General features: G+C 41.3%; 1 protein-coding gene across 1 annotated transcript in view; it reads right to left on the reverse strand.

Moving 5' to 3' along the window:
- Positions 1-3,948: 3,948 nt before the first annotated feature.
- The window catches only part of pparg (peroxisome proliferator-activated receptor gamma), a 40,406-nt gene continuing 29,459 nt past the window's right edge, over positions 3,949-14,895 (reverse strand). The window contains exons 6-9 of the mRNA XM_061831841.1: positions 12,429-12,546; positions 11,906-12,090; positions 11,316-11,559; positions 3,949-8,279 (exon numbers count right to left, since the gene is read on the reverse strand). Coding sequence (XP_061687825.1) covers positions 8,032-8,279; positions 11,316-11,559; positions 11,906-12,090; positions 12,429-12,546 — 795 coding nt within the window. The 3' untranslated portion in view covers positions 3,949-8,031. The remainder of the gene's footprint in view (positions 8,280-11,315; positions 11,560-11,905; positions 12,091-12,428; positions 12,547-14,895) is intronic.

Here is a 14,895-nt window from a genome sequence, read left to right on the forward strand (position 1 = left end):
TCAGGCCGAAAAGTCGGGTTAGTGATACGTAAATGTGCGATTTCATGCAAGAGAAATGTCTATTTGCCTATTTGGATCACATTGGACTTTGATATTACTCGTGATCTTTCCAAGTAAAAAGTACTCACCCTGCTTTACATGCGCAGAACGATTCCACTATTTTATCCTGTTGTATTTAAGTATGAAGTTTGTGTAGCGTCAAACTTTTTTTTTTTTTTTGCATTGATCGCCAACATTTCGCTGTAACTCTGACATTGCGTCCTGCTCTGTCCAAAATCCTAATTCCGTGTACATATCCTTGAGTGAAATAGTTGAGACCTCTCTGGAGAAGTCTGATGCATTTGGCAAAAAATATATCCCAATATTATCTGGAATACGGAATCCATTTCAAACCTGTAATGTTCAGTCCCCGTTTTAGAAGATTGTGGGGAATGACAACTGTAGCTAAGGGGGGCGGAGCTCAAGATCGCCAGTCAGAAAGGTCCATTTTGATTCTGTGCTGAGGGGAATCAAACTTTTGTTTTATTTGGTCTGATTAAACAGCAGTCAATTCCTTGTTATACAGTTAAAAAGTGAGAGACATGAAATGGGCCAATGAAATAAATAATACGGTCTCCATATGTCACTGATTTTCACCTATCATGGCTGATCCAGAACGCAATTCCCTCCATATATTTTTATCATCGGTATATAGTTTCTTTGTGTGACTGTTAAGATTTGACCACTTTCCCAAGAGCACTCGCACATGAAGTTGAAACACTCTGACTGGTGTTTTTTTTTCTCTCGAAAGTATAACATGTTATCTTGGTGGTCCTATTAACCCATAAAGAGGTTTGGATGGATTCCTGTGGTTTTTCATTCAAAGGCCAAAAGAAACTGCGCGCTCAGAGGCCCCGTGGCAGGTGTATTATTTCAAGAATGAGACTCGCAAAACAAAGCGATGGAATTCCTCTCTGACACGAAAACAAAAGGCCGTGTTGAAGAAGAAGAAGAAAAAAAAAGTTTCTTTCTTACGGAACTTCCTGTGCTAAATCTCCCCACTCTATCTTTGGAGCGGGGACGGAGATGAACGGCGCAAGGATGATTTGGCACATCGCCCTTCAGGAATCTTGGCAGCGCTCGGTCAGCAGAGACCGGGTTGTAACAAAGTGAGGATATGCTGAGTCGACGCATTTATAGCGTGGCCGCCACCGCTGCCATCGTCCTCCTCCGTCCAAGAGCACCATCCGGCCCCCGAAGCGTGAATCCCCCGCTGTCTCCTGCCAATTCCAAAGGGTTATTTTCCTCTCCACTGCTTTCTCACGCCGCCATATTTTCTCCCATGTGACGTCTTGAAAGCGCTTCCTTTAAATAAATAAAGACAAAACTTCTGTTTGGCACAAAATGACACATCAAACATCAGCACTGGGGAATAACATGAGCGTCAAACCGGACGGCGATTCCCATACATGCAAACCCATTGAGCGCCGATACCAAAAACAGTTACGGTGCTCACTTGAGAGAGGAACTCTTTTGAGCTCCACTGTATATTTTAACCATCTTTTGAACTGCTGCTTGCTAAAGCGATGACAGGAGGGGAAAGTGTGACGCTGACTACAGAACAGGAAAATATTGCAAAACATCACAAAGCTGTCGACTCACCTTCCCGGGTCGCACTTCATCAAACGTTGAGTCATTTTACGTTGCTACTTTTAATTGATCTTGTTTAACAATGGTTCGTCTTTTTCCCGCGTAAGAAGTTGGCTTAAGGGAAAATTCCGGTGGTTTGAAGTGACAATGTATCCAACAGGTCATGTAATATGTACTCTATCTTTATAATGTGATGTTAAATCCTTTCTCATTTAATATGCTTTTGAGAAGATTTTTAGCGACAATTACGAATTTTCAGGTGCGCCGCCATTTCGCGAGTCACATGACCTACGTGCGCGGATGTGATGTGTTATGTGGGGTTCCAAATGCTCAATTACATGGGACAGCATTTATGCCCAGCGCTGATTTCTCGGGTTTATCCTCGTCATTCCGCCCTAAGAACCATCCAAATATTCAACATTATTTAAAGCCACAAGTTCAAATCCGTAGGGAAGTATTCCTCCGTCTTCCCGATCAACCGTAACTGCTATTTCTTCATCAGATGATGATAAATCCGAGAAATCGGCACTGGGCATAAATGGCGTCCCATGGAATCGAGCGTTTGGAACGGCACGTAACGCGTCACATCCGCCCACGTGGGTCATGTGACTCGCGAAAATGGCGGCGCACCTGAAAATTAGTCATTGTTGATAAAAAAAAAAATATAAAATCTTCTCAAAACACTATTAAACGAGAGAGGATTTAACATCGCATTATCAAGACAGAATACATATTACATGACTTATTGGATACATTTGTACTCCTGACCACCGGAACTTTGCTTTAGATTGATCAAAGGGTGAGTGTATTTTGAATCACTTTTAATGCTTTATCTTGCAATGTCAACATTTGTTTTACAGTTATATGACTGTGAAGAATGTTCAAAAGCAGGATACAAGAAGCCGATTCAACTCGTTCATGTAGATGTCCGTCACACAATTTTTTGATTGTATTATACTTAGTTTTTATTTTATTACACTTCGATCATGTTTAAAAATGGGATGCAAGAAATGATTCGGCTTCCATGAGTGAGGTGAGCAATTTCCTTTGAATAACATTGGTCAATTTCTTGTTATGCGTACATGACAGTTGAGAAGGTTAAAAAGCAGGTTGCATGAAGTCACCTTCTTTGTCTGCTTTTATCACGAGCGTCAATTATCAGCAGTTTACTGCTTTTCGCGGTCTGGACCGGTCCCTCCCCCCAGCAGATAGTGGGGGGAGGGAGGGTTCTTCTTTCTAAATACTGGTCAATTATCTTTTACATTTCTACAATGTTTAATTGGATGAATGTTTAAAAAGTGGAATCCGTGGCGTGGACTCACCTTTTTTCCATTACATGTAATCAAACTTTCAGTACTTTTTGATTTATTTATTTTCTTAGTTTTGTCTTGGGGGTTCCACAGGGTTCAATGTTATGGCCTCTTCTCTTTGTATCGAGTATCAGAGTTATGAAGGTTTAAATGCAAGATTTTCAACCTCGATTCGCCTCGTTTTATGTCCAGCGCAGCTGGGTAATTTTAACGTACTTTAGTTTTATTGAATTTCATCATACATCGGTTAACTTCTTGTTGCACTTGTTTGACAAGAATGTTAAAATGTGGGATGCACAGTCTTCTTCCCTTCCTTATACAGTATTCATGTCCATCACGCATGATCAAATGGTGAGTAATTTTACTTTAATACAATTATTCATCTATCCATTTTCTTAGCCGCTTATCCTCACAAGGGTCGCGCGGAGTGCTGGAGCCTATCCCAGTTGTCAACAGTCAGGAAGCGGGGTAGACCCTGAACTAGTTGCCAGCCAATCGCAGGGCACGTTGAGGGGGCAATTGAGAGTGTCCGATTAATGTCGCAAGTTTATGGGATTTGGGAGGAAACCGGAGTGCCCGGAGAAAACCCACACAGGCACAGGGAGAATGTACAAACTCTACACAGGTGGGTTCGGGATTGGACAAGGGACCTCAGAGCTGTGAGGCCAATGCTTTCCAATTGATGCACCATACCGCCTTTAATACAACTATGTAAAACAAAAAATAACTTGTTAATGTTGCAAAACTGTTAAGAATGCAAACAAAAAAAGCAAGACAGGAAGTCAACTCAATTTTCATAAAGAAGCGCCTCACATGTTCTATAAAAGTGAGTCATTTTAAATTATTTTAGTTATATCATGTCTTATTAAACCCCCGTTAACTTGTTTTGACACTTGCAGAATGCTAAAACGGGACTTAAAACATAATTTGTATGGTCCATAAAGTTTTGCTGACCCTGAAATAGAATATTATCATTTACCCTTTTCTTCACACACTGTCAAAATGTTTTGAAGGCATTTTAATGTAGTCATTTAAAAGGAACATGGTCAAAAAAAAAGAAGAAAAGATAAGGCTCTTTGTAAACTTATGAGTGTGTGGTCTTGTTGAAATGACCTCACAGCTAATGTGAACGTCCTCACATTGACCTTGACTGCTGTCATGTGATCCACACTGCCTCACCTCTTCAAAAGACACGTTAAAACCAGGGGAACAAAAGGGGATGATTACATGAACACATAAATATAATTTTGAATGCCACAAAAAAAAAGGAGTGTTGCAATCGCACCAAAGGGTGTGTGCGTGTGTGTGTGTGTGTGTGTATGGGTTTGCTAAGAGGTGCTGATGTCACCGTTGTAAAATACACTTCCAAGAGTGGAGGCTCTCAGGGAAGCAATTTGGAAATGTTTTTCCAGACGCTTGTGCAACGTTCCACAGGAGACGAATGTGCAAAAAGTTAGAAAATATCTTGATTTAATTGCAACAAATAATCAGGTCCCTTCATCTGTGTTCACTACAAGAAAACATCTTGATCGATGGATAAGGCACGTCCGGAACTTTGCATTGACACGTGAGTTCAAATAATTTTAACAAAAAAAAAAAAAAAAAAAAAAAAAAAAAAAAAAAAAAAAAACAGCAACGGTGCAGAAAAATACATATATAATAACAAATATAGAACACAAACAATACATTTTATATGTACATATTGTATGTGTACAATGGACCCTCTAAAGTCGGCATCTCAGAAGTAAAACAAATGTAAGAGTTCAAGCCTTTGTCACGTGCCGAGGCTTCATAAGACTGAAGCTCAACTTAAATTCACAAGTGTTTTGCTTTTTCTTTGGCTTTTTTTGTCTGTGTGACATGACCACAGAACTTTACTAATGATGGCAAAGAGCCTATCGTGGGGGACTTTGCGCGAGAGGCAGGTTACACCCTGGACTGGTCATCAGCCAATCGTAGGGCACATATAGAACGAAAACCAAGAGTTAGGAGTCTTCAATAAATCTAACATGCATGTTTTTGCAATGTTGGAGGAAGCTGGAGTAACCAAAAGCGTGATGAAAATGCACGAAAATAGAGAAAGGCTCACTTGGCGGCACGGAGGTGCTGCTGGTTAGGGCGTTGCCCTCACAGTTCTGAGGGTTCAAATTCCAACCCCGCCCGTGTGGAGTTTGCATGTTCTCCCAGTGCCTGCGTGGGTTTTCTTCGGGCACTCTGGTTTCCTCCCACATCCCAAAAAACATGCAACATTAATTGGACACTCTAAATTGCCCCTAAGTGTGATTGTGAGTGCGACAGTCTTGATGTGCCCAGCGATTGGCTGGCAACCAGTTCAAGGTGGACCCTGCCTCCTGCCCAATGACAGCTGGGATAGGTTCCAGCACTCCCACAACCTTTGTGAGGATAAGCGGCTGAGAAAATGGATGGCTCAATCCAAGATCTAAAACAAAGAACCTCTAGACCAAGGGTGTCAAACTTAAGGTCCGGGGGCCAGATCCGGACCGCCACATGATTTTGTGTGGCCCGAGAAGGCAAATTACGAGTTTCAACTTCCAGGATTTGTGTTAAAATCGGTCCCAAAATTTCAAATTGTCATGTCATAAATGATAACGTTGCGATATTGCATGGATTGTGTGCCCAAACATCAGCAATAGTTCAAAAGCCCATTACCCTTGATTTCCGATTGCAAAACTAGCTCATAAAGTTCATGTGTAAATATGATGAGGCAAAAGATTTTCATGGTTTGACAGCCATAACGGCCCTCTTAGGGAAATCGTAACTAGAATGTGTCCTGCGACAAAAATGAGATCGACACCCCTGCTCTAGACTTTCTTCAGCAACGGCACTAACCACTAGTCCCCCCGCACTCTACCTCATCATACAAGTGACCAAAATTTTTCAAGATACGAGCAGTTGCTCAGCGGATTATTTTTCTTTTATTTTTTCATTTTGCCTTGTGTTGGGAGCAATGACTCGAGTTAGATGGCAGCAGGAACTTTCACAACAACAGGCAGCACTCTGGCATACAGCGAAGACGTCCGTTGGCTTCGGGCTGCTTTATTGCCACTCCCAGTTGAAGTCGACTGTAAAATTGAACATAAAATAAAGAGAAATACAAAACCATCTGAACTCCACTTTATGAAAGTCAGCTAACTCGAAACTACACAATGCACAAAACCCACAAATAGGCTCACGTGCATTCACGACTGGTACTGATAAACCTTGAAACAACTGATAGCTGAACGAGAACGCTGCAGTAACGTTATCAATACTCACAGGTATGTATTCTTTATGCTCTACTGAAAATGAGAATTACTGCATTTTACGGCGTAAGTACAGTGGTGTCTTGAAACATTAATTGAATTTCTTCCATGACCACGGTCACATCTCAAAACATCTCAAATCAGCTTTTCCCATTGAAATGAATGGAAATGCCAGTAATCTCTTTTTAACCCCCCAACCCCCCCAAAAAATACACGGTGCTGTGTGTATTATAATAAGGAAAAATATCATCCCATAATATCACTATGGACATTAGTATTTTATAAACACATACAGTAATGACATAAATAAAATGAAAAAGAATAAAAGTTTTTCTCACATTGCATCAATTAAATAGCCATTAGGCCACTATTTCCAGTGTGCCTGCCTTGGCCACCGGGGGCAGTGTAAAACAGAGATCAAGACCCATCAGTGCAGCACTAATATTAGTCTTTTTTTTTTTTTTGCAGAGGATAAATAAAATATGACTATAAAAACTCGAATTTTGTTGGTCTACATGTGTTGCTGTACCATTGGTGTTAGCAGTACAACATACATGCTGTTTAGCATTAGCATAAGGCTAGTGGCGAGACATGCTAAACTGTGTGATTGTTTTAAATATATGTAGTTATGTATGTATGTTATGTAGTTCTCTATACTTGCCGTTTAATTGGACAGTAAACCTCAGCGGGGACAATAAAGACTTTGAAGCAATTTCTTAAAATCCTTTTTCACTATTTGCTAATGTGCTGCTTCTTCTCAAGTGAGTTGAGCTGAGTCCACTGCCACCATATAGCCCTTGTAACTCAACTTTGTCCTCACAAGTGGAAGCACAAAACAAACAAACAAACAGCAAAACAATGGCCCCACTCTATGTATTATAGTGCTCCCTGGTGACCGAGGTACAAATACGTACCACAAGGACCAACACAATGTCCACTGAATTAAAACAGGAAATTGTGATGCAAAAACCTGAACTCTGTACATTCTATTTGATTTTGTATGCTTTTATATCCAACAATAATGAACAGTCATATTTTCCTTAAAAACATTGCTGGAATGCATTCATTTATTTCAAAAGGGCGTTATGGAGAAGCTGTGCACCGTGTTTTGTTTTGTTTTTGCACTCCATTTTTTCCAAAATCCAATTTTCCGCAAGTCATTTTCAGGAGAAATACGATAATATAATTTGGAATTACATTTTTTTTGTGGGTGGGTGGGTGGGGTTGCTGGCTTGAACTACTGGAGGTTTTTCGATTTTCGTTTACCATATTTCCAGGGGGGGAAAACGTTGGTTGTGAAATGAGAGCAACATTGATGTTTCCACTATATGCAAAATACATTTTACAGTTCAAAGGCACAGTAGTGACATGCTCGTCTTGATTGTTCCTTGACAGCTGAGAGTAAAAATATGTGACAGGGAACAATCTGATTGTTCATCTCATTGGTCAGATGAAGCGGATTTCCATAACAAGATGGCACCTTCAGATTGCTTGGGGGGTGTGTGGGGGAGTTACGCAATTGATCCCATGACGTCACTGAACATCATGGAAATTCTCAAGCTTTGCGTGTGTTAGGCATGATAAGCCACATACAAGCACACTGTGTGGCGTTCACAGTTACATTTGGCCTCCATCACGAGTTCAGCGTGCCAATCAGAAATCTCTCGGGTCGGAATCAGAACGGCACGCTGTGGTTTTGCAAGCCAAAACCATGTCAGGAATGAGTGTACACAGTCTAGACGAGGCGCCTGACCTTCATGTTTTCGCCTGGTCTCTTTCTCAATTCCGGACCCTTGATGCAACCTCATGCGTCCGTCGTGGTCTCGCTCCTAATACAAGTCCTTCATGATCTCCTGCAGCAGCGGGTGCAGCAACATGTCCACCTCGGTCTTCTTGAGCAGCTGGATGACGTGCACGTGGTCGGTGACGATCTGCCGCAGGTCGGTCATCTTCTGGAGCAGCTTGGCGAACAGCTGCAGGGAGTCCGGGTGGCTGACTTTGAGCTGCAGCTCCAGGGAGTGCAGCACCGTCTCCTGGAGCTGCTCGATGGGCTTGACGTTCAAGAGGCCCGGACGGTCTGGGTGACAGCACAAGCAGATGTACGTGCGCGCATTATACACGGGGCCAAAAACGATTACACAATGCAACACCGCGTAGGTTTTATGTTCTCAGCTGGAACTGCGGTTGCTTCCCCGAATCCCAATACATGAATAAAATCAGCCATATATTGCCATAATATTGACATATACAGTACACTACCTAAATTACCAATAACTACTCCCGATGCTATCATTTTCTGTAGTACTTCATGGGAGACCTCGATGAAGAGATTTATGGGATAAACTTTCCAAATCTTCTTCTGTTATTTGGGGTTTTTACAACACTTAATCCAACATAAGAAAAAGAGGAAAAAACTTGGCGATTACATTCTAGACCAGGGGTGTCAAACTCATTTTTGTTGCAGGCCACATTGTACTTAAGGTTCCCCTCAAAAGGGCCGTTGTGGCTGTGAAATGATAAAAATCTTTATCATATTTACACATGAAATATATGAACTAGTTTTGAAATCAGAAATCAAGGGTAACGGGTTTTTACAACTATTGTTGTTTGGTAACACCACAAAAATGATTGTAATAGCTCAACGTTATCATTTATGATATGACAATTTAAAATTTTGGTACAGATTGAAAAAAAAAACATCATGGAAATTGATAGACATGATTTGCCTACGCGGGCCACATAAAATCATGCGGCGAGCCAGACCTGGCCTCCGGGTCTTGAGTTTGATACCTGTGTTATAGACTAACTGTGAAAGCAGTAAGACTCCAGTCTTGTTAAATTAGTCTTGTTATTTTGTTTTGATGGTTGTTTTTGAAGACAAGTGCACGTGACCAAGTGTTCTTTTTAACAGTATTAATTATAAGATACAAACATGTGACCAAGCATGCGGTGGATTTTTTGCCCCGACTCTGTAGATTATTTCTAGTCGTTCTCTTTATTTCTTATTTATTCTGAACGGTGGTGTTTATCATGAACACAGCAGGCGCGATGAGCTGCTGCATTATCGATATGACCCATACACGCTTCATATGGAGGACAAAGCATGTTTTGTTTTCTTGACTTTATGGATTACATTACAGGACTCTTCGCTTAATGATATTGACTGTAGTATGATACAGAGACATGTAAATCGCATATGGACGTGACCAAGCGTGCCATGGACTTTATTTTTTTAAATTTATGGATTATTTATTTTTCTTTCTTTATTTTGAATAACTGGCAAGGAAAGATCCCGTTCCAGTAATTATTCGGCACATCTACATGCATGCCGTCTCCATTTGTGAATGCGTGACTTTTTTTTTCTGGATTATTTCTGGCCCATCCATTTATTTCTGCCAGCCAATCGCAGGGTACGTTGAGACAAACAGTCGCACTCACAATCACACCTAGGGGCAATTTAGAGTCTCCGATTAATGCTTGTTTTTGGGATGTGGAAGAAAAATGGAGTGCTTGGAGAAAACCCACGCAGGTACAACTCCACATAGGCGGGGCCGGGAATTTAAGTACTACATTGTTTTTTTATTTCAGTTTAATTTACTAGATACATTGAAAAATAGTTCTACAACCTCATATTTTGAGTGGTATTTTGTTGGCCAGTGGATATCGATGGCATTTATCACTGACATCCACGGACTTTCTTTTTCCTTTCCTTTTTGTCGATATTTTTTTCCCTGTATTTCAAATTCTATTTTGCAGTGTAGCAGTTATCTTGAATAACTGATACGCAACGACTGCTGCAGTGATCAGGAAGCGTAATGAACTGGATTACGCATCACAGCATTCATTCAAATTTGGGGCATTTTAAGTTTTCTGGTGAGTGCAATCATGGTACAGGTTTGATTTATGAAAACTGGAATATTAAAAAACGGTTACAATTTTATGTCTAAACTACATATGAATGGCAATTATGATTAATCATTAGCGAGTTGGCCTATAAAACTTACTATGGGTAACTTTGTCCTATCTAAAACAAATCTGATTATTCTTCAAATAAGCCATTTATCTTCATCTCAAGCGCTAATCATGGTAATTTAAGTTAATAAGCGACATAAATGTCGGACTTGCCTTTTTATCGGGTTCAAGGACTAACCTTAAGCTAATCAGCGACATTACCTAAAACCTCACAAATGTCAAAGCCGAACAACCATGAACAAAAATAGCAATTTTTGTTGTCAGCTGAATCTCAGATGTCTTAATAGCACTACTTCAAAGCTCCCTAAAATAATAAATGTAACAATGGATTACCACTTAACCATACTTAATACTAACAAACATTTTCCACTCATCAAAAATGTGACTACAGATTACAAGAATTCTTTGTTCCTTTTCCTATTAATATTAATATTTGAGACTCTCCCCAGCTAAATGCTGAGAGGAAGGGCATCTGGCGTAAAACTGTGCCAAACAAATATGCGTTCATCTAAGATGGCACGCTGTGGCGACCCCTAACGGGACAAGCCGAAAGGAAAAGAAGAAGATTAATATTTGAGACTGGTGGCACAGTGGATCAGCTGGTAAAGCGTTGGCCTCACAGTTCTGAGGTCCCAGGTTCAATCCAGCCCCGCCTGTGTGGCATTCGCATGTGCTCCCCGTGCCTGCGTTGGTTTTCTCCGGGCACCCGGGTTTCCTCCCATATCCCATGCAACATTAATTGGACACTCTAAATTGCCCCGAGGTGTGATTGTGAGTGCGGCTGTTTGTCTCGATGTACCCTGCAATTGGGTGGCAACCAGTTCAGGGTGTACCCTGCCTCCTGCCCGTTGACGGCTGGGATTGGCTCCAGCACTCCCTTGTGACCCTTGTGAGGATAAACGGCTAAGAAAATGGATGGCTGGATGGATTTGAGACTGGAAACTTTACACCACCATAAACTATCCATGAGCGCGTTTGATTGGTCAGCCCGTGCAATTCTAAAAACTGAGAAGCTCCAAAATATCTGTCCCACAAATCCTCATAATGTATAATAAACTTAAATTGACGATATTTTTTTCATGAATTCAGCGTGGCCCCGAGAGGACTTTATAAAGATTTTTCTTGACAAACGATCACTCACCTCCGCTGAGGATAATGACGGCCAGGAACAATGCCATGTCGCTGTCGTCCAGCTCTAGCGTGTTGAATTTGACAGAGAACTCGAACTTGGGCTCCATCAGGTGGCAAAACGGCTTCCGGAGACTCTTCAGGAACTCCCGCGTCATGAAGATCTGGCCGTACGAGATCAGGGTGCCGTCTTTGTTCATCAGGGGCGCCATCATGATGATGAGGACTTCGATCACGCCGTACTTGAGCAACGTCACCTGCGATTATTGTGATTATTAAGTAGAATCCAATAATATTCCTGTAATGAATGTTTCTGGGTTGGTTCCCCCAAAATAAGAGAAAAAAAATTGGATTTTTTTTTTTTTTTATTAAATCTCCAAATAGTTTACTGTATAAATATTTACAGCATCAAAAATGCACATGTATGTGGTAACTGTAGAGGAAAAATTACAAGTTCAGAATTGTTTTATAGCAAGATAACCTGCTAGTATTCTATATAGCAAAAATTCTATCGGGCCAAAAATACTGCTGGTTATTCCTGTTGCTAAAGAGCTCAAAAAGATGTAAAAAGACTATAAAATCCAGAGGAAGTCTCACTCTCACCTGATCATTGAGATCCAGGTCGACGAATCCTGGGATGCTCTTGGCAAACTCAGTCACTTCCCTCACGGCCTCGGCCGAGCGCGACTGGCAGCTGTAGAAGAAACGCAGCTCAACTGCATTTGTCGTTCCGTGGTCTGTGATGCTCGTCATTCCCAGAAAGCTGTACTCCGACCCCAGGACAGCACCTGCGAATGAAAACGTGGTTTGGATTTGTCCTCTCTTGCATTTACTTCCCTTGGGCAAGAGGATGAGGAGCAGAACCACCAGGCTGAGGAGCAACTTTTTCGCAGACGCTGTTAGACTATTAAACTCGAACAACGATCTGAATGTCGTTGACATGTGAGCTTGTATTTTTGCGGACAAAAATGCTAACGTTAGCCAACTCAACTAACAAGGCAGGCTACATTTATATCTGCATTTTGGGTTTGAAGGATTTTAAGACTGTCGAAAAAGTGTCCCATTGTAACGGTACATTCAACTTTCAAAAGTGGCCGGTGTGACGGCGGATTTGTCGCCAACTCACCTCCGTTCGTAGCAGAAAGGGCAGAAGCCTCTTGCTGGTGCTCCTGAAAAGGCATCTGCCTGCAGTTAATGAACTGCTCACCCTCCATCAGAGACTTCATGTCATGGATGACAAAAGGCTAAGAGACACATGAAAAAATTTAAGATGAATGAATGAATTTGAGGGCAGCACGGTGGCTCAGCTGGTAAAGCGTTGGCCTCACAGTTCTGAGGACCCAGACCCCGCCTGTGTGGAGTTTGTTCTCCAGTGGAGTTCTCCCAGTCCCTGCGTGGGTTTTCTCCGGCTACTCCGGTTTCCTCCCCCATCCCAAAAACATGAAACATTAATTGGACAATGAGGACGATGATCCACACAAGTCTGTTCTAATGACACATTTTTGCGAAGTAGAAAATGACATCAAGATGAATTACTTCAAACCGTTTTCAGCATTAATGTGACTTATATAAGACGGACACAATTTTATGTACTGATGAAATTAATTTTACTGTCCCAATAACAAGATAGATCCTGATGTAGTAGTTTCCCTTAAAATTGCATGCAATTATTGGCAAATGTTTGTGCCCTTTTTTAATCCATACAGTATTTTAGACCTCACCCTTATGTGCAAATAGATGAATAGAAATAGAATAAAACAGATATCCACTGGCCAACAAAATACCATTCAAAATGTTAGGTTGTAGAACTATTTTTCAATGAATCTAGTTAATTAAAGTAAAAAAAAAAAAAAAACAATGTAGTGCTTAAATTCCCAGCCCTGCCTATGTGGAGTTTGCATGGTCGCCGTACCTGCGTGGGTTTTCTCCAGGCACTCCATTTTTCTTCCACATCCCAAAAACAAGCATTAATTGGAGACTCTAAATTGCCCGTAGGTCTGATTGTGAGTGCGCCTGTTTGTCTCAACGTGCCCTGCGATTGGCTGGCAACCAGTTCAGGGTGTAGCCCGCCACCTGCCCGTTGACACCTTTAATAGGCTCCAGCACTCCCTGCAACCCTTGTGAGGATAAGCAGGAAAAACAATGGATGGATGGATGAATGGATGAATGAATATGAATCAGCTTTACAGACGACCCAATAACATCAAGCACGCCAGACACACTTCGCTCTCCCTCTGTTGTGTCTGATTTTGTGCCGCCAGTCATGTGACGCAGCGGCTCCTGGTTAGCAAGAAAGTCATCTCAGCCTGCGTTGCCCGGCCAGCAATTTACGCACATCCAGGCAGCACAGAAAGAAGGACCCAAAGGATGGCAGCGAGGAAGGGTAGAACCAGGTGGCCTTATTTTCAGGCAGAAAAAGACACAATCCCAATGTGTGAAAAGGACTCATGTACTGTGGAAGTCCAACACATTTATTCAAACATGTGAAAGCTCCCCTGTTGGAAAACAACAATCCGCAGAAATGGAGCGAGGAAGTGAGAGAAGAAATCCCCCACTGCCTGGACTCAGGAGACAATCCCCCGACAACCCCCAGACAGATCAGTCTGAGCCATTCGGCGGCTGTCGCTGTCAGGAACAGTCATAATAAGCTAACTGAAGATCCTTGAACTCCTACCTACTTGACGGAGACAAAATGCAGATAATACTGCTGCTCGTAGTCCTTTGCAACCAAGCACAATAATTACTGTTAACGTGACGACACGTGAATTCACAGTAGTCAGGGCTACTACACAAATATCTGTTTCCCTTCAGTACAATGCTACTTTTAACAGATTTACATGGTCACAATTGCATTCAACCATATTTCCTGTGTCATTGCATCAATTCACTAAATTACAAAATTAGTATTCCGTAGATACTGATCACTACAAACACTACATCACATGATTACATTAGCAGTCGGTAGTCATTCTTACATTACTACACCAGTACTAAGATGTAATTACTTTGTTATAATGCAACAACTCAGCCCTCAAAACTCATATTCCATTGTGTTATGGCCACATAGACAAGGAACTCAAAAGTTATGGCTGAAAAAGCTGTTCTGAAATTCAGATGTAGATGCAAAAAGAAACTGTGAATATCCACATTTCCCGCTACACAGTGTGACCACCATAATGTGAGCGAGATGTGAAAACCAGAGAAAGTACTTTTCTGTTAGAGAAACAAAGATCTGTATGTGCCAATGTTTTGGAAGTAAATATTTACTATGTTCATCATTTCAGATGGTCGGTCTGGACCTGTTCCTGACATATCCACACTTAACACACATCAGACCTAAGGAAAATCTTATAATATGCAGGATAATCTTGATAGAAGGTGTTAACTATTGTGTAATAGTTTCCTGTGCAAGGTGCTGCCTAGCTAGAAAGAAATAGTTAAAGAGTGTTTTGTAATGTCTTAATAATAGAATGGTTAACCTCTGCTTCTAGTTACGTGATGTTCATGTTAATATACACTACTTTTGAAATTTGAGGATAAACCTAAATTGGACTAAATTGGAGTTTTACAGGTGAATTTAAAGCATTGAATAC

This window comes from Syngnathoides biaculeatus, chromosome 10, assembly GCF_019802595.1.
Source record: "Syngnathoides biaculeatus isolate LvHL_M chromosome 10, ASM1980259v1, whole genome shotgun sequence".
Taxonomy (NCBI): Eukaryota; Metazoa; Chordata; class Actinopteri; order Syngnathiformes; family Syngnathidae; genus Syngnathoides; species Syngnathoides biaculeatus.